Here is a 20,034-nt window from a genome sequence, read left to right as displayed (position 1 = left end):
CTCCTCCCCCTCCCCCCCCCCCTCCTCCCTCTCTGCGGATGACTTCGTCAACCATTTTGAAAAGAAGGTTGACGACATCCGATCCTCGTTTGCTAAGTCAAACGACACTGCTGGTCCTGCTCACACTGCCCTACCCTGTGCTTTGACCTCTTTCTCCCCTCTCTCTCCAGATGAACTCTCGCGTCTTGTGACGGCCGGCCGCCCAACAACCTGCCCACTTGACCCTATCCCCTCCTCTCTTCTCCAGACCATTTCCGGAGACCTTCTCCCCTACCTCACCTCGCTCATCAACGCATCCTTGACCGCTGGCTACGTCCCTTCCGTCTTCAAGAGAGCGAGAGTTGCACCCCTTCTGAAAAAACCTACACTCGATCCCTCCGATGTCAACAACTACAGGCCAGTATCCCTTCTTTCCTTTCTCTCCAAAACTCTTGAACGCGCCGTGCTTGGCCAGCTCTCTTGCTATCTCTCTCAGAATGACCTTCTTGATCCTAATCAGTCAGGTTTCAAGACTGGGCATTCAACTGAGACTGCTCTTCTCTGTGTCACGGAGGCTCTCCGCACTGCTAAAGCTAACTCTCTCTCCTCTGCTCTCATCCTTCTAGACCTATCTGCTGCCTTTGATACCGTGAACCATCAGATCCTCCTCTCCACCCTCTCCGAGCTGGGCATCTCCGGCACCGCGCACGCTTGGATTGCGTCCTACCTGACAGGTCGCTCCTACCAGGTGGCGTGGCGAGAATCTGTCTCCGCACCACGTGCTCTCACCACTGGTGTCCCCCAGGGCTCTGTTCTTGGCCCACTCCTATTCTCGCTATACACCAAGTCACTTGGCTCTGTCATATCCTCACATGGTCTCTCATATCATTGCTATGCAGATGACACACAATTAATCTTCTCCTTTCCCCCTTCTGACAACCAGGTGGCGAATCGCATCTCTGCATGTCTGGCAGACATATCAGTGTGGATGACGGATCACCACCTCAAGCTGAACCTCGGCAAGACGGAGCTGCTCTTCCTCCCGGGGAAGGACTGCCCGTTCCATGATCTCGCCATCACGGTTGACAACTCCCTTGTGTCCTCCTCCCAGAGTGCTAAGAGCCTTGGCGTGACCCTGGACAACACCCTGTCGTTCTCCACCAACATCAAGGCGGTGACCCGATCCTGTAGGTTCATGCTCTACAACATTCGCAGAGTACGACCCTGCCTCACACAGGAAGCGGCGCAGGTCCTAATCCAGGCACTTGTCATCTCCCGTCTGGATTACTGCAACTCGCTGTTGGCTGGGCTCCCTGCCTGTGCCATTAAACCCCTACAACTCATCCAGAACGCCGCAGCCCGTCTGGTGTTCAACCTTCCCAAGTTCTCTCACGTCACCCCGCTCCTCCGCTCTCTCCACTGGCTTCCAGTCGAAGCTCGCATCCGCTACAAGACCATGGTGCTTGCCTACGGAGCTGTGAGGGGAACGGCACCTCCGTACCTTCAGGCTCTGATCAGGCCCTACACCCAAACAAGGGCACTCCGTTCATCCACCTCTGGCCTGCTCGCCTCCCTACCTCTGAGGAAGCACAGTTCCCGCTCAGCCCAGTCAAAACTGTTCGCTGCTCTGGCACCCCAATGGTGGAACAAGCTCCCTCACGACGCCAGGACAGCGGAGTCAATCACCACCTTCCGGAGACAACTGAAACCCCACCTCTTCAAGGAATACCTGGGATAGGATAAAGTAATCCTTCTAACCCCCCCCTTAAAAGATTTAGATGCACTATTGTAAAGTGGTTGTTCCACTGGATATTATAGGTGAATGCACCAATTTGTAAGTCGCTCTGGATAAGAGCGTCTGCTAAATGACTAAAATGTAAAAAAAAAAAAATGTAAATGTATATAGTGTATGTTTGTTAACATGTCGGTGCATTTGTTATTTGATTGGGCGATCATTTAGGTTAGGCTATTTGATCTGAGAAGTTATGTAAAAAGTATCTGTCTCATTATATTGTCATAGATTTTTATCTCCAGCCTGTAGACTACAGAAAAGGCCACATACTCTTTCTACTATATCCGCTACATGATTTACCGTAGATTATTTTGACTAATTGTTGGAGTGCCGCAGCGATTCGTATCTCCAACAGTACCCTGGAGAGGCGTGCTTGGAATCGACAACATAAATATTTTGCGTCCCTGCCTTTCACAAAGTGGGCACTGGTTATCATAGGGCGCCATCAGCACTCACCTGAAAAGCCCATACGCCACTGGTTGAGAGAAATTGTCATTGTTTTTGAGCAGAATTATGTAAGGTTTTCTGTGTTGTTGGAGATGGGTCTTGGTCAGTTTAGCTCAGAAAATGCCGGCCTCGTCAATCTGCCGCCATGTGCAGCCACCTAATCCTGCCTCATAAGCGGGCCGGCCTTGGGTAGTCCAAGGCAGCAGCACAGCCCCCAAGAAACAGCCTGCCTGCTTCCTCTGAGTGCTCCACTGCATAAGGGGGAGATGAGGAAGAGACTGAGTGAGGGAGGGAAGGAGAGACCGAGAAAACCCTACTAAATTAGTGATCAGGCTTGCCCCGCCTGTATTTTGATGAGTGAGATCATGTTTGGCCACTCACATGATGCCAACGCCACAGCAACTGCAGTGAGGGCTGCTTGGAGGGAGGGCCGATAGAGGAATACCAGATGTATACAGTGTCTTGCGACGTTTTCCGTTTTGTCCCCTCTGTCACCAGACGATTGACTAGTTGGGAAACGTTGCGTAAACATCTCAGTTACAGGAACACCACCTCCACAATAAGTACATCACATAACAGCAAAAAGGACAATGTTGTTGATATGCAGGCCTTTGTGTTACTCAGAGGAGAGATGGTGCATTTGATCAATATCTTTACAGGACCTGAAAAGACGGAGCATTCATTGAGAGAAATCATGTTCACGTTGGCACATCAGAAGCCTTCTAAGTGCATAGAAAATACACAGAATATTTATTTTAAGCATAGTCTTCACTCCCAGGCGGTTAGGAGGAAGTCTAAGATAGAGCTTGGACAATATGGGCCATTAGAACTGGACAATTGATAGCTAAAACATTGAAAGCAGTAGTGGTAGTTTCAAGGTTAACACAAAAAAGTAAACTGGTGCACACTAATGTTGTCATGATAATTGAGTCAATTTATTGTAATACAGATGTATTTTTTTAGGGCCTATAGTTTGGTACACATTCCTCAGTGTATTTCTCTGTACGTAGAGTTCACTCTCATGCGGTTAGGAGGAAAGCTCTGGTGGAAAGTGAAACTTGTTCCCCTGGGGACTGTGTGTGTGTCTGTCTGTCTGTCTTAAGCCACTTCCATCATGTCTGGTCACTCATGCTCTTCTATCCACAGCACTTAAATCTGGTATCCACACCTCTGGGCCATCCAATAGCCTGTATTTCCTGTTCCTACTGCACAGGACAGAAGCTTTGGTGCTGGCAGATTCTTGTTTACACGGTAGCATGACAAAAGAAAACAAATTGTATTACATCATATTTCCATTTGCTCTGGACTAATTTCACGCCTGCCTACTTCATGTAGTTCAGTTGATGTGATATCAATTGAATGCAATTTCAGTTGACACTCAAGGTACACTCCCATTGTCTCAGCCATTAACCCAGAGAGGAGGCGGAGTGAGATGACAGACAGGCAGGCAAGGGACACAGCAGAGCAGTGGAAAAACATGAATGCACCCTTTGAGTCATCCCCAACACACACTGGGCTCCCGAGTGGCACAGCAGAAACCCTGGTTCAAATCCAGAATATCACAACTGGCCGTGATTGGGAATCCCATAGAGCGGCGCACAATTGGCCAGGCGTCATCCGGGTTTGGCCGGTGTAGGCCGTCATTGTCAATAAGAATGTTCTTAACTGATTTGCCTAGTTAAATGAAGGTTAAATAGAAAAATCTCTCGCTCTCATTCAGAAAGTATTCAGACCACTAGACTTTAAAACATTGTTCGTTACAGCCTTATTCTAAAATGGATTACACGCATACAGTTGAAGTCAGAAGTATACATACACCTTAGCCAAATACATTTTAACTCAGTTAAACAATTCCTGACATTTAATCCCAGTAAAAATTCCCTGTCTTAGGTCAGTTAGGGTCACCACTTTATTTTAAGAATGTGAAATGTCAGAATAATAGTAGAGAGAATGATTTATTTCAGCTTTTATTTCTTTCATCACATTCCCAGTGGGTCAGAGTCAGGTTTGTAGGCCTCCTTGCTCGCACTAGCATTTTCAGTTCTGCCCACAAATTTTCTATAGGATTAAGGTCCGGGCTTTGTGACGGCCACTCCAATACCTTGACTTTGTTGTCTTTAAGCCATTTTGCCACAACTTTGGAAGTATGCTTGGGGTCATTGTCCATTTGGAAGACCCATTTGCGACCAAGCTTCAACTTCCTGACTGATGTCTTGAGATGTTGCTTCAATATATCTACATCATTTTCCTTTCTCATGATGCCATCTATATTGAGAAGTGGACCAGTCCCTCCTGCGGCAACGCACACCCACAACATGATGCTGCCACCCCAGTGCGTCACGGTTGGGATGGTGTTCTTCGGCTTGCAAGCCTCCCCCCTTTTCCTCCAAACATAATGGTCATTATGGCCAAACAGCTCTATTTTTGTTTCATCAGACCAGAGGACACTTCTCCAAAAAGTATGATCTTTGTCCCCATGTGCAGTTGCAAACCATAGTCTGGCTTTTTTTATGGTGGTTTTGGAGCAGTAGGTTCTTCCTTGATGTGCGGCCTTTCAGGTTATGTCGATATAGGACCCGTTTTACTGTGGATATAGATACTTTTGTACCTGTTTCCTCCAGCATCTTCACAAGGTCCTTTGCTGTTGTTTTGGGATTGATTTGCACTTTTTGCACCAAAGTACGTTCATCTCTAGGAGACAGAAAAGCGTCTCCTTCCTGAGCGGTATGACGGCTGTGTGGTCCCATGGTGTTTATACTTGCGTATTATTGTTTGTACAGATGAACGTGGTACCTTCAGGAGTTTGGAAATCGCTCCCAAGGATGACCCAGACTTGGAGGTCTATAATTTTTTCCCGAGGTCTTGGATAATTTTAGATTTTCCCATGATGTCAAGCAAAAAGTCACTGAGTTTGAAGGTAGGTCTTGAAATACATCCACAAGTACACCTCCAATTGACTCAAATTATGTCAATTAGCCTATCAGAAGCTTCCAAAGCCATGACATCCTTTTCTGTAATTTTCCAAGCTGTTTAAAAGGCACAGTCAACTTAGTGTATGTAAACTTCTGACCCACAGGAATTGTGATACAGTGAATTATAAGTGAAATATCTGTAAACAATTGTTGGAAACATTACTTGTGTCATGCACAAAGTAGATGTCCTAACGGAATTGCCAAAACTATAGTTTGTTAACAAGAAATTTGTGGAGTTGTTGAAAAACTAGTTTTAAGTCAATTTTCGACTTCAACTGAACATACACTTATTTTTTCCTCTCAATCTGAGTGCCCTGGGGCAGGTTTTCATCAAAGATCTCTGTACTTTGCGCCGTTCATCTTTCCCTCGATACTGACTAGTCTCCCAGTCCCTGCCGCTGAAATACATCCCCACATCCTGATGCTGCCACCACGCTTAACCGTAGGGATGGTGCCAGGTTGTCTCCAGACGTGACGCTTGGCATTCAGGCCAAAGAGTCACGTCTTGGTTTCATCAGACCTGAGAATCTTGAGTCCTTTAGGTGCCTTTTGGCAAACTCCAAGTGGGCTGTCATGTGCCATTTACTGAGGAGTGGCTTCCATCTGGCCTCTACCATAAAGGCCTGATTTGGTGGAGTGCTGCAGAGATGTTTGTCCTTCTGGAAGGTTCTCCCATCTCCACAGAGGAACTCTGGAGCTCTGTCAGAGTGACCATCGGGCTCTTAGTCACTCCCTTGATTGCTCAGTTTGGCTGGGCAGCCAGCTCTAGGAAGAGTCTTGGTGGTTCCAAACTTCTTCCATTTAAGAATGATGGAGGCCACTGTGTTCTTGGGGACCTTCAATGCTGCAGAAATGTTTAGCTACCCTTCCACAGAGCTGTGCCTTGACACAATCCTGTCTCGGAGCTCTACGGACAATTCCTTCAAACTCATGGCTTTGTTTTTGCTCTGACATGCACTGTCAACTGTGGGACCTTATATAGACAGGTGTGCGCCTTTCCAAATCAATTGAATTTACCACAGGTGGACTCCAAGTTGTAGAAACATCTTAATGATGATCAATGGAAACAGGATGCACTTGAGCTCAATTTCAAGTCTCAAAACAAAGGGTCTGAATACTAATGTAAATAAAAAGTGTTGTTTTTATTCAATAAATTAGCTAAAATGTCTAAAAACCTGTATTCACTTTGTCATAATGGGGTATTGTATGTAGATGAGGAAAACATTTAATAAAATTTAGAATAAGGCTGTAACGTAACAAAATGTGGGAAAAGTCTGAATACTTTACGAATGGACTGTATGTGGTAACACGTTTCATGCCAATAAAGCCATTTGAATTTGAGAGAGAATGAGAATAAGAGCCAGAGAACAAAAGGGGAAGAGAGTACAGGTCAACCGATTATGATTTTTCAACGCCGATACCGATTATTGGGGGGCCAAACAAGGCCGATACCGATTAATCAGCCGATTTTTTGTTGTTGTTGATTTATTTGTAATAATGACAACTACAACAATACTGAATGAACACTTAACTTAATACATCAATAAAATAAATTTAGCCTCAAATAAATAATGAAACATGTTCAATTTGGTTTAAATAATGCAAAAACAAAGTGTTGGAGAAGAAAGTAAAAAGTGCAATATGTGCCGTGTAAGAAAGCTAACATTTAAGTTCCTTGCTCAGAACATAAGAAAGCTGGTGGTTCCTTTAACATGACTCTTCAATATTCCCAGGTAAGAAGTTTTAGGTTGTAGTTATTATAGGACTATTTCTCTCTATATGGTTTGTATTTCATATACCTTTGACTATTGGATGTTCTTATAGGCACTTTAGTATTGCCAGTGTAACAGTATAGCTTCCGTCCCTCTCCTCGCTCCTACCTGGGCTCGAACCAGGAACAAATCGACAACAGCCACCCTCGAAGCAGCGTTACCCATGCAGAGCAAGTGACGTTTGAAATGCTATTAGCGTGCACCCAGCTAACTAGCTAGCCATTTCACATCGGTTACACCAGCCTAATCTCGGGAGTTGATAGGCTTGAAGTCATAAACAGCGCAATGCTTGAAGCATTGTGAAGAGCTGCTGGCAAAACGCACGATAGTGCTGTTTGAATGAATGCTTACGAGCCTGCTGGTGCCTACCATCACTCTGTCAGACAGCTCTATCAAATCATAGACTTAATTATAATAACACACAGAAATACGAACCTTTGGTCATTAATATGGTCGAATCCGGAAACTATCACGTTTATTCTTTCAGTGAAATACGGAACCGTTCCGTATCTTATCTAACGGGTGGCATCCAGAAGTCTAAATATTCCTGTTACATTGCACAACCTTCAATGTTATGTCATAATTACGTAAAATTCTGGCAAATTAGTTCGCAACGAGCCAGGCAGCCCAAAATGTTGCATATACCCTGTCTCTGCGTGCAATGAACGCAAGAGAAGTGACACAATTTCACCTGGTTAATATTGCCTGCTAACCTGGATTTCTTTTAGCTAAATATGCAGGTTTAAAAATATATACTTCTGTGTATTGATTTTAAGAAAGGCATTGATGTTTATGGTTAGGTACAGTCGTGCAGCGATTGTGCTTTTTTCGCAAATGTGCTTTTGTTAAATCATCCCCCGTTTGGCGAAGTCGGCTGTCTTTGTTAGGAAGAAATAGTCTTCACAGTTCGCAACGAGCCAGGCAGCCCAAACTGCTGCATATACCCTGACTCTGTTGCAAGAGAAGTGACACATTTTCCCTAGTTAAAAGAAATTCATGTTAGCGGGCAATATTAACTAAATATGCAGGTTTAAAAATATATACTTGTGTATTGATTTTAAGAAAGGCATTGATGTTTATGGTTAGGTACACGTTGGAGCAACGTGTACCTAAGTGATTATATGCAACGCAGGACAGGCTAGATAAACTAGTAATATCATCAACCATGTGTAGTTAACTAGTGATTATGATTGATTGATTTTTATAAGATAAGTTTAATGCTAGCTAGCAACTTACCGTGGCTTCTTACTGCATTCGCGTAACAGGCAGTCTCCTCGTGGAGTGCAATGTAAAGCAGGTGGTTAGAGCGTTGGACTACCGTAATTTCCGGACTATAAGCCGCTACTTTTTTCCCAGGCTTTGAACCTCGCGGCTTAAAACAATGACGCGGCTAATATATGGTTTTTCCCGCTTTCAAGTTTCAGTTTTTTGGCGGCATGAAGATTTCATTAGACCAATGAAATTGCCTAACGGGTTAAGGTCAAACAACTTTTTTGTTTACTGTTTAGATTAAATCGAGCGCTCTCAAACTTCACATCATTCTAATTACAGTAGTCATTTTGTCACCCTGATTCCTGGGGGCACAACAAAGTATTTGCATCCACTCGACATCAGTGTAAATCGTGCATTTAAGGTGGCGCGCCGTGTTCAGTGGGAGGCTTGGATGACAAGTGGAGAGAAATCCTTCACTAAAACGGGCCGCATGCGAAGATCAACTTATGGTCAAGTCTGCCAGTGGGTCCTGACAGCGTGGAGCATTGTCAAAAAATCCACTATCATCAACGGGTTTCGAAAGGCTGGACTGCTGCGTGTTGAAGAGGGCTCAGCGGGGATTTGCCTCCGGATGAAAGTGACGAGAGCGACAATGAAAACGATCCAATATCGGATGAAGCAATTCTGAGGCTATTCAACTCCGACACCGAAGGAGATGGTTTCAGTGCACAGGAGGAGGAAGATAGTGACCAATGACTTTCTTGGTAGGCTACTGTTTACTGCTAATTTTTTATTACAAGCCGTGTTTCATTAACCTGTTAGAGCTAGGGGGCAGTATTGACACGGCCGGATAAAAAACGTACCCGATTTAATCTGGTTACTACTCCTGCCCAGTAACTAGAATATGCATATAATTATTGGCTTTGGATAGAAAACACACTAAAGTTTCTAAAACTGTTTGAATGTTGTCTGTGAGTATAACAGAACTCATATGGCAGGCAAAAACCTGAGAAGATTCCAAACAGGAAGCGCCCTCTCTGACAAGTTGTTGTTCATCTTGGCTCTTTTTATTGAAGACTGAGGATCTTTGCCGTAACGTGACATTTCCTCCGGCTCCCATAGGCTCTCAGAACCCGGGAAAAAGCTGAATGATATCGAGAGTACTCTGCGACTCACGCTCGTGCACGAGGGCACGAGATGTATTTATTTTCTCTTTTTGTATGTATACAGGCTTTCCCGGTCGGAATAGTATCGCTTTTTTACGAGAAAAATGGCATAAAAATTGATTTTAAACAGCGGTTGACATGCTTCGAAGTACGGTAATGGAATATTTAGACATTTTGTGTCACGAAATGCGCCATGCTCGCCACCCTTATTTACCCTTTCGGATAGTGTCTTGAACGCACAAACAAAACACCGCTGTTTGGATATAACAATGGATTATTTGGGACCAAACCAACATTTGTTATTGAAGTAGCAGTCCTGGGAGTGCATTCTGACGAAGAACACCAAAGGTAATCTAACTTTTCTAATAGTAAATCGGAGTTTGGTGAAGGCTAAACTTGCTGGGTGTCTAAATAGCTAGCCCTGTGATGCCGGGCTATCTACTGAGAATATTGCAAAATGTGCTTTCACCGAAAAGCTATTTTAAAATCGGACATCGAGTGCATAGAGGAGTTCTGTATCTATAATTCTTAAAATAATTGTTATGTTTTTTGTGAACGTTTATCGTGAGTAATTTAGTAAATTCACCGGCAGTGTTCGGTCGGAATGCTAGTCACATGCTAATGTAAAAAGCTGGTTTTTGATATAAATATGAACTTGATTGAACAAAACATGCATGTATTGTATAACATAATGTCCTAGGGTTGTCATCTGATGAAGATCAAAGGTTAGTGCTGCATTTAGCTGTGGTTTGGGTTTATGTGACATATGCTAGCTTGAAAAATGGGTGTCTATTTCTGGCTGGGTACTCTGCTGACATAATCTAATGTTTTGCTTTCGTTGTAAAGCCTTTTTGAAATCGGACAGTGTGGTTAGATTAACGAGAGTCTTGTCTTTAAAATGGTGTAAAATAGTCATATGTTTGAAAAATTGAAGTTTTTGCATTTGAGGTATTTGAATAACGCGCCACGGGATTACACTGGCTGTTGAGTAGGTGGGACGCAAGTGTCCCACCTAGCCCATGGAGGTTAAAGCCTATTTATTTTTGTTACAAGCCGTGTTTCGTTAAAGCCTGTGTAAAGTTCATTTGTTTCAATGTACCGGTAGGCACCTGCGGCTTATAGACATGTGCGGCTTATTTATGTTCAAAATAATATATATATATATTTTTTTTTATTCAGTGGGTGCGGCTTATATTCAGGTGCGCTTAAGAGTCCGGAAATTACGGTAGTTAACCATAAGGTTGCAAGATTGAATCCCCGAGCTGACAAGGTAAAAATCTGTCGTTCTGCCCCTGAACAAGGCAGTTAACTCACTGTTCCTAGGCCGTCATTGAAAATAAGAATGTGTTCTTAACTGACTTGCCTAGTTAAATAAAGGTGTAAAAAAAAAAAAAAAAAAGTGTTTATAATTATAATTTTTTTAAATATAAAAAAAAAATTATAATAAAAATCGCCCAAATCGGTGTCCAAAAATACCGATTTCCGATTGTTATGAAAACTTGAAATCGGCCCTAATTAATAGGCCATTCCAATTAATCGGTCGACCTCTAGAAGAGAGAACAGGCAATTAAGGAGAAAGCAATGAGAATCTACATGAATTGAGTCATGTCAAAGTGTGTCACAATTTACCCCATAGAGTTACGCACGCAAGCATACATGACATTGGCATGTAGCCTCATCGGCATTGGCACACTGTACCCCGCCACACACTTATGAAAGCCTACATACACACAAAAGTCTCCAAGACATAAACACATGCATACGCACAAACAGCCTATAGCATATAAAAGCATACTCACAGACGGAATCACCCTGAAATAATGACTGTCAGTGGGTAAAGACCCCCTCCAAGCAACATTCAGCCCCTCCCTCCCTCACTACACTTGTTTAGGAAGCAACATTAGGAAACACTAACCCAGGGCAGAAAGATACTGTGTGGGTTTGGAGGATATCTAGTAGTCCTCCCCGGTGATGGGAGCTGACAGGGAAGGACCAGGGGGTGAACCACCCTAGTCCTTTCATTCAGTACAGGCCTCTGTTACACACACACACTCTGTAAGCTGTGTTCGTCTGGGAGATGCCCCGAGATGCTTCTCGCTCCTTCACTTTCTCTCCCTCTCTCTGCTGGCAGGCACGGGCATCCATTCAGCCACGCTCTGGCGACTCACACAGGGAGCCAAGCCAACCTCAAACACAGAGAGAGCAAGCCAGACAGAGCTAGTGAGCGAGAGAGACAGACAGAGTGAGAAATCGAGCCTGCCAGAGTGAGCAAGCCAGACAGACAGAGTGAAAGCTCGAGCCTGCCAGAGCGAGCCAGACAGAGCGAGAGAGAGCGAGCCTGCCAGAGTGACAGAGCCTGCCAGAGCGAGCGAGAGAGCGAGCCGGACAGAGCGAGCGAGCCGGACAGAGCGAGCGAGCCGGACAGAGCGAGCGAGCCGGACAGAGCGAGCGAGCCGGACAGAGCGAGCGAGCCGGACAGAGCGAGCGAGCGAGCGAGCCAGACAGAGCGAGCGAGCGAGCCGGACAGAGCGAGCGAGCGAGCCGGACAGAGCGAGCGAGCGAGCCAGACAGAGCGAGCGAGCGAGCCAGACAGAGCGAGCGAGCCAGACAGAGCGAGCGAGCGAGCCAGACAGAGCGAGCGAGCGAGCCAGACAGAGCGAGCGAGCGAGCCAGACAGAGCGAGCGAGCGAGCCAGACAGAGCGAGCGAGCCAGACAGAGCGAGCGAGCCAGACAGAGCGAGCGAGCGAGCGAGCCGGACAGAGCGAGCGAGCGAGCCGGACAGAGCGAGCGAGCGAGCCGGACAGAGCGAGGCGAGCGAGCCGGACAGAGCGAGCGAGCGAGCGAGCCGGACAGATCGAGCCGGACAGAGCGAGCGAGCGAGCGAGCCGGACAGAGCGAGCGAGCCAGACAGAGCGAGCGAGCCAGACAGAGCGAGCGAGCCAGACAGAGCGAGCGAGCCAGACAGAGCGAGCGAGCCAGACAGAGCGAGCGAGCCAGAGCGAGCGAGCCAGACAGAGCGAGCGAGCGAGCCAGACAGAGCGAGCGAGCGAGCGAGACAGAGCGAGCGAGCGAGCGAGCCAGACAGAGCGAGCGAGCGAGCCAGACAGAGCGAGCGAGCGAGCGAGCGAGCCAGACAGAGCGAGCGAGCGAGCGAGCGAGCCAGACAGAGCGAGCGAGCGAGCGAGCCAGACAGAGCGAGCGAGCGAGCCAGACAGAGCGAGCGAGCGAGCGAGCGAGACAGACAGAGCGAGCGAGACAGACAGAGCGAGCGAGACAGACAGAGCGAGCGAGACAGAGCGAGCGAGCGAGCCAGACAGAGCGAGCGATCGAGCGAGCCAGACAGAGCGAGCGAGCGAGCGAGCCAGACAGAGCGAGCGAGCGAGCCAGACAGAGCGAGGCGAGCGAGCGAGCCAGACAGAGCGAGCGAGAGAGCCAGACAGAGCGAGCGAGCGAGCTAGACAGAGCGAGCGAGAGAGCCAGACAGAGCGAGCGAGAGAGCCAGACAGAGCGAGCGAGAGAGCCAGACAGAGCGAGCGAGAGAGCCAGACAGAGCGAGCGAGAGAGCCAGACAGAGCGAGCGAGCGAGCCAGAGCGAGCGAGCCAGACAGAGCGAGCGAGCCAGACAGAGCGAGCGAGCGAGCCAGACAGACAGAGCGAGAGAGCCAGACAGACAGAGCGAGAGAGCCAGACAGACAGAGCGAGAGAGCCAGACAGACAGAGCGAGAGAGCCAGACAGACAGAGCGAGAGAGCCAGACAGACAGAGCGAGAGAGCCAGACAGACAGAGCGAGAGAGCCAGACAGACAGAGCGAGAGAGCCAGACAGACAGAGCGAGAGAGCCAGACAGACAGAGCGAGAGAGCCAGACAGACAGAGGAGGATAGTACATGCAGCCAGACAGTACTGTTCAAGCCAAAGGCACTACTCACAGTGCAGAGACGGGGGAGGTACAGAGAAGAAGCTCTTTGCTGCCTACATGGATGAATGGGATCTGCATATTCAGTCGGCATGTTGTTCCCACATCATGTACTGGGATAACTCAACATCTACAAAGATGCTGGATTCTACCAACAATGCCATGTCAAACTGTGTCTGTCCGCAGCAGTGCGCCCATTTAGGCCTATCTGACATGAATGAACACGTGAACAAACTCATAAATTAATGAATAAACTACATATTACTTTGTTCTTCTACCTTCCACAGAGAAGCCCAAGCTGCCTACAGTACAGTGTTGCTCTGTTTATCAATCTAAAATAGCTCCCTGGTATTGTGAACTCCGTTGAGTGCATTGTGGGTCAGGGCACTGCAATGGAGAGCACACACAGAGAAGGTGTTGATAATGCTGTTGTCACCAATGACACAATTAAACACTGGACTGCACCGCCACCTGGTGGACTGCACCGCCACCTGGTGGACTGCACCGCCACCTGGTGGACTGCACCGCCACCTGGTGGACTGCACCGCCACCTGGTGGACTGCACCGCCACCTGGTGGACTGCACCGCCACCTGGTGGACTGCACCGCCACCTGGTGGACTGCACCGCCACCTGGTGGACTGCACCGCCACCTGGTGGACTGCACCGCCACCTGGTGGACTGCACCTGTTACACATCATGAAGTCCACCCTGGAAATGCAGACAGCGCACCATCACACACACACACACACACACATTCTGGTGGTCAATCCAAGGACATGTTCATTAGGGCACACAGTAAAGGGAAAATTAAAACGGTTTCTTATTGGAAAAGATCATATAGTACCCGTTTCACTCCGTTTCGGACCATTTCCTTTTGTTTCATGCCTACTGAAGATGACCCAGTTCTGTTATAGCCAGATGAAACGGACATCTGACTGTGCTGATTGGCTGTGAGGGAGATAGTGCTGGTGTGTAGAAGGGTAGAAGGGTTGGGTAGAAGGGTTCTTACCGTAGTGGCTGTGTAGAGGGCCTGGCCCACCTCTATGACAGCCGGGGCAGTGGTCTGGGTGTCTGCCACCATGGGACTGATCTATGGGGAGGGAGGAGAACAATGGTCACAACAGTGTTAAGCATTAGGAATACAAACACCACCTGTATGCAATGCATTATGGATGCATTTATAGGAATAGGAATTGGCTGTAGGAGCTAACATGATGTTGTGGATGCTTATAACAAGTCTATTTGAATCCATCGTCCAACTCATCTGCTCTACCTCTGATTTTCACACAGATTTTTCAGTATTAGTGCATTTAGCAGACCCTTTAACTTTTCGCTCCATTAGGCACTGTAGCTGGTAGATGAAAAAATAAAAATATAAAAAAGACAGAGACAGACATTTTCCCCCCACAGAATAGGTGGCCGGTACCGCCGACCAACTTACCCGCCAATACCAAAGTGGACCCGCATTTGGCATGTGTTAATTATACGCCCGGATATAGTCAAATGCACTTCTAGTAACAGAGTGACTCTGGATAAGAACATCTGTTAAATAACTAGAATCAAATGTGAAGTCAGTGAGACGATGAGTGTGTTTATTCATGTGTTGTTGTCATGTCTGTGTTGCCCTCTGACCTCTATAGCCCCAGACTGGGCGGAGTGGAGGTGTGGTCCTCGGGGGTAGATGTCTGTCAGGTGAGGAGGGGGGTCAGGGGTGACCCGCTGGCTGTGTCTGCTCAGGACCTCACGGTAGTCAAAATAATCAAAGTTGGTCTTCCACATTAAAACCTGGGGGTGGTAGGTAGCCTCGCGGTTAAGAGCGTTGGAAGGTCGTTGAGCCGAAAGGTCGCTGGTTCTAATCCCCAAGCAAACTAGGTTAAAAATCTGCCGATGTGCCTTTGAGCAAGGAACTTAACCCTGATTGTTCCTGTAAATCACTCTGCTAAATGACAAATGTAAAATGTTGATAGACGTGAGCCACTAGGGCAGGGAACCAGCTCATCATTGCAAATAAGTAGATTTTTTTATTTAACTAAGTCAGTTAAGAACAAATTCTTATTTACAATGACAGCCTACCCCAGCCAAACCTTCCCCTAACCCGGACAATGGGAGCATATGATAGTCTGTCCGGAGCATACAGAGATCTACTACCTGTATTTTTCCAATAAAAACACTGATCAGATTTCGATTTTAGGTAGAAAAATATTTTACTGGTGTTCCCTACTGAGCTATCTGCTTCCCTTCATACCATGAACACACAGTTAGTCCACCCACCTGAGCATCACAACCCCCTGAGGCGAAGAAGTCTCCTCCCCTGGAGAAGGCCACCGTCAGGACAGGACCCTAAGTGTCAAAATAACTCAAAATCAGACAAACTAGACCACTTCAAATCACAGACACCCACCATGCGTCATGTGCGTAATGGTCATCGAGGTCAAAAGTGTATATTTGGAGATGTGAGCACTCAGTCTGTTTGACCTGATGAAGATCCGTTTCGGATCGAAACGTAGTGAATAAAGAGGTGAATTGGGAGCATAAACAGTGTACGGGCCTTCCTGTTCTTTTCAGATGGGCGTGTCCACACACTGTAGCATAAAGAACAGCCTTAGCGTGGTCCTAAATGTGGCCGAAGCATTACCTTGTGTCCGTGGAGGGTGTAGATGAGGCGTCCCTCCAGCAGGTCCAGGATCTTCACTGTGCTGTCACTGGAGCCACTGATCAGGTAGTTTCCAGACGGGTGGAAGGAAAAGCAATTGATCCCTGCACTGTGGACTGATACCAAAGACAGAGGTTTGTGTGTGCGGACATTCAACCTGGCCTCTCTAATACAGGAAGATTGGTTGCCAGGTGTGTTTCTAGTAAAGTACACTCTAAAATAGAAAAAGATTGGGCAACCAGGCTGTCATTCAGTAGAATTCTTAAGCCTTTTAAAAGCTTGTTACCTTGGTAATGCTGGAGCAGTTTGTTTGTCCGTATGTCCCAGATCTTCAGCGTGTTGTCTGCTCCAGAGGATGCTATGCAGGTGCCACTGGTGTTGAAGTCTACAAATGTTGCTGATCTAGGAAGGTGGAGGGAATAGGCTACTACTTATCAAAGGTGTCAATCATCTCAGGTGGTTCCAAATATTAACAAATGCAATACAACAGCACCACCAAGTGGTCATGTAGAAAACCCTTGAAAGTGGTTAGACTCCCCTCCCCCCGACTGACAGTCATCATGTTACATCAATATAAACTGACTATTTTATTACAAATGCACAAATAAAACAATGACAGATTGTGTATAGCCTTCAAATATATAAAATAAGAATCTTTCTTACCCTCCATACTCTGTGAAGCAGTTGATGCACTGTTTGGTGGAGGTGTCCCACAGTCGCACTGTGCGGTCGTCGCCACAGGAGGCAATTAGACGGCCGTCAGGAGAAAACCTGAATGACAAAACAGTTATAGAGCAGACAGACCAACACAATCTTTGGACGCAGTAGTGATGGAGGAAAACAAATTAAATCGAATCAGTTACATATCGGGATATTATATAGTTTGACAATATTACAATATTAATTTTGCGCTAGTTGGCTGTACCTGCACCAAAACTTGCAGTATTTGTCCTTCATAGCTTGTTCACCATATTCTTAAATAAAGAGCCAATATGTTTTCAGCACAATTACTACCATGACTGAGTATCGTGACTAGTTCTTATGGTTCTCTGTTGTCCCACTGCAGCAGACATATGGTGAGCAACATGTTTGGAACATCGAAAATGTGCAAACTGTTTCCCCCTTTAGGGACTGCAAGGTTACTGGTTCAAATCCCAGTGTGGCCGCATCACTTGCAAAGTTACATACGTAGACTTTCTGGAAGGGATGTGCATCTTTCCCTTTCAAGACGATTTGATAGGCATCTAGATGCACGGGCTCTGATACGATACAGGAACCATACGTTTCAGTTTGAAACGATGTGCTGCAGATCTGTCCGAGCTCACCTGTGTGTGAGTGTGTGTAAATTATATTTATGTATATGGTGTATGTAGGCACCCGAGCCATAAAGGAAACTGGGCAGCTACCACCCCACTAAAAGTTAGTGGGGGGGGGGGGGCAATGTTTGCTTTTTGTCTCGCACTCAACATCAACAGAACAAAGGAGATGATCGTGGACTTCAGGAAACAGCAGAGGGAGCACCCCCCAATCCACATCGATGGGATCTCAGCGGAGATGGTGTAAAGTTAAGTTCCTCAGCTTACACATCACAGACAATCTGAAATGGTCCACCTACACAGACAGTGTAGTGAAGAAGGCGCGGAAGCGCCTCTTCAACCACAGGAGGCTGAAGAAATTTGGCGTGTCACCCAAAACCCTCAAACTTTTACAGATGCACAATTGAGAGCATCCTGTCGGGCTGCATCACCGCCTGGTACGGCAACTGCACCGCCCATAAACGCAGGGCTCTCCAGAGGGTGGTGAGGTCTGCACAAGGCATCACCGGGGGCAAACTACCTGCCCTCCAAGACATCTACAGCACCCGATGTCACAGGAAGGACAAAAAGACCATCAAGGACAATAATCACCTGAGCCACTGCCTGTTCACCCCGCTAAAATCCAAAAGGCGAGGTCAGTACAGGTGCATCAAAGCTGGGACAAAGAGAGTGAAAAACAGCTTCTATCTCAAGGCTAAACACAGAGAGGCTGCTAAAAACACTTCAGTGAACCGGAAATTCACAACGTTTGAGTCGATTTTCTGACCGATGAATGCTACATTTAGGTCAGTATGGGGTCCCGCAGACCGATGCGCTCACTCACATCTTGAACCGATGCATATCGATGAATCGCTATAGCCCTACTTTATGGTGTAAACCAACCACAAACACGCACACATACAGACAGTTGTTGGTTCAGTACCTGGCGCAGCGGACCCAGTTGGTGTGCTGGTTGAGTGAGTAGACAAAACGTTGTCTGTGGACACTCCACACCTTGACAGACTTGTCGTCTGACGCAGTCACCAGCCTCTGGCCGTCGTGAGAAAAGCTGACACTGCGTACTGTAGCCGTGTGGGCTTTGAACACCATCGACTCTCCTTTACTGAAGAACACACAGGAAAGAAAGAGACAAGTGCTCAGAGGGGGAAATATGGGTAACAAACATCTAAAAGCAATGCACTAAGGTGAATCTAGCAGGTAATGTTCAATGCTTTGCGAGGAGACATTAAAGTTAGGTTGGCACTAGCTACAGAATACAATATCTCAGGTTGTTCAAATGTCAATGAAGTTGGCTAGTCTAGGCACTAGCTAAAGGTTGTTGCGATCTTAATGACAACTGCCAGAGACTGCATGAAAGTGGCATCTAAAGCCAGGTGTGGGTGTGGTCCTCTGTAGTTCAGATGGTAGAACATGGCTCTTGCAACACCAGGATAGTGAGTTCGATCCCCAGGATATTAGGTGCTTCTCTCTCCACTCACATGCTGGGCGTCCACAGCCGTACAGTCTTGTCCTGGGACGCAGAGACGACCAGATCTCCTGCAGGGGAGAACTGGACCCCTGTGATGACATCTTTGTGTCCAAAAAAACGGAACGCCCTGGCCTTAGGGTTCAGATTCCAAATCATCAGAGTCTTATCTGCAGACCCTGAGGCTGAGAGGAACATGGACAGAGACACAATGAACATGATGAGATGAGAATGAATGATATAGATTTCCAGATAGTTAAGACTAGCCTGGTCCCAGCTCTGTGTTCTTGCCAACTCATTGTGAAGCCAAACATGACAATTCAATAAGGAGCTTGTAAGGGAGCAGAAACAGACTGGTTAGTAGGCTAAGTAAAGACATGATGCAATAGGGAATCGTGGTGTGTTGTGGATCTATACCCAGCTGTTTGTGTTTGGAATTGAAGTCTGCACAGGTGACAGCATCTTTGTGGCCCTTGAAGTGTCGCTCGAGGGTGGGGTCCTCCTGCAATGACAGAGTTCACCACAGGGTCAGGTATGGCTGGCATGCCAAAGTTGCCAAGTATGAGAAACATTGAATGCCATACTATACCACTAAAATTGTGTTAGCTAAATTTACTAGTTAGGTTGCATGCTTCAGGTTTAGGGAAACTACTTTGAATGTGACTTCACTTTAATTAGCTATGCAATACAGACAATCAGTATTCTTTCGAAATGTTAGCCAAATTAATTAGCTACTGCAAGTAACTGAGTAATTTCTAATTAAAGCTCTGGATAAACTCGGCTGATGACATGACAATACTGCCTATCCAACCACCAAGATAAGATACTAGACAGCTAGTTAAATCCTATTAGCTAACTACCTTTCAGATAACTAGCTAGCATGCTTATCGGAAGGGCAGTCAAGCTTTAGTTAGCTCGCGCCACCGATAAAATACCAAAGTGAGCAGCACACTTACCATAACTGATGCCATTTAATGCATTGATTACGATAATCCTTAAATTTGCGGTGCATTTGCTTTTTGAAAGATTAGCGGGGAAAGTTGGTGCGCCCAACTCATGACTTCCATCTGTCTGCCAGTCAAAGTGAAAAACAGTGCACGCCCACTTCCTCAGACATTGCCAGTCGAACGCCGATACGCTAATCAGCCAACTTTTATCAAAATAAAAACACGACTTTGGCTCATGCAGTTAACCTTAATCAATTCCACAGATGCCTTGGTTAAATATGAGTGAAGTGGTCGTTGTTATTAGTTAATCGCTACTAGCAACCACTGAGCTATAATAAGAACTAGCAACTGTAGATTTAAGAGAGACATGCCGCACATTTGCTAGGGCAACAGCCGC

At 46.5% G+C, this 20,034-nt stretch overlaps 1 protein-coding gene across 2 annotated transcripts in view; it reads right to left on the bottom strand.

Moving 5' to 3' along the window:
• Positions 1 to 20,018, bottom strand: part of poc1b (POC1 centriolar protein B) — a 75,246-nt gene extending 55,228 nt beyond the window's left edge. Inside the window, exons 1-10 of one of the 2 annotated variants that reach the window (XM_014125651.3) lie at positions 19,647 to 20,018; positions 19,108 to 19,192; positions 18,704 to 18,875; positions 18,148 to 18,327; positions 16,573 to 16,680; positions 16,196 to 16,311; positions 15,892 to 16,025; positions 15,528 to 15,596; positions 14,889 to 15,041; positions 14,266 to 14,346 (exon numbers count right to left, since the gene is read on the bottom strand). In XM_014125651.3, the coding sequence (XP_013981126.3) occupies positions 14,266 to 14,346; positions 14,889 to 15,041; positions 15,528 to 15,596; positions 15,892 to 16,025; positions 16,196 to 16,311; positions 16,573 to 16,680; positions 18,148 to 18,327; positions 18,704 to 18,875; positions 19,108 to 19,192; positions 19,647 to 19,661 (1,113 nt within the window). In that variant the 5' untranslated portion in view covers positions 19,662 to 20,018. The remainder of the gene's footprint in view (positions 1 to 14,265; positions 14,347 to 14,888; positions 15,042 to 15,527; positions 15,597 to 15,891; positions 16,026 to 16,195; positions 16,312 to 16,572; positions 16,681 to 18,147; positions 18,328 to 18,703; positions 18,876 to 19,107; positions 19,193 to 19,646) is intronic. The other variant, XM_014125652.3, reaches the window with a different exon arrangement.
• Between the last annotated feature and the right edge of the window lie 16 nt (positions 20,019 to 20,034).

The sequence above is a fragment of the Salmo salar genome, chromosome 10, assembly GCF_965601325.2.
Source record: "Salmo salar chromosome 10, fSalSal1, whole genome shotgun sequence".
Lineage (NCBI taxonomy): Eukaryota > Metazoa > Chordata > Actinopteri > Salmoniformes > Salmonidae > Salmo > Salmo salar.
The sequence above is the reverse complement of the archived record's forward strand: the minus strand, read 5'-3'. Positions and strand labels throughout refer to the sequence as shown.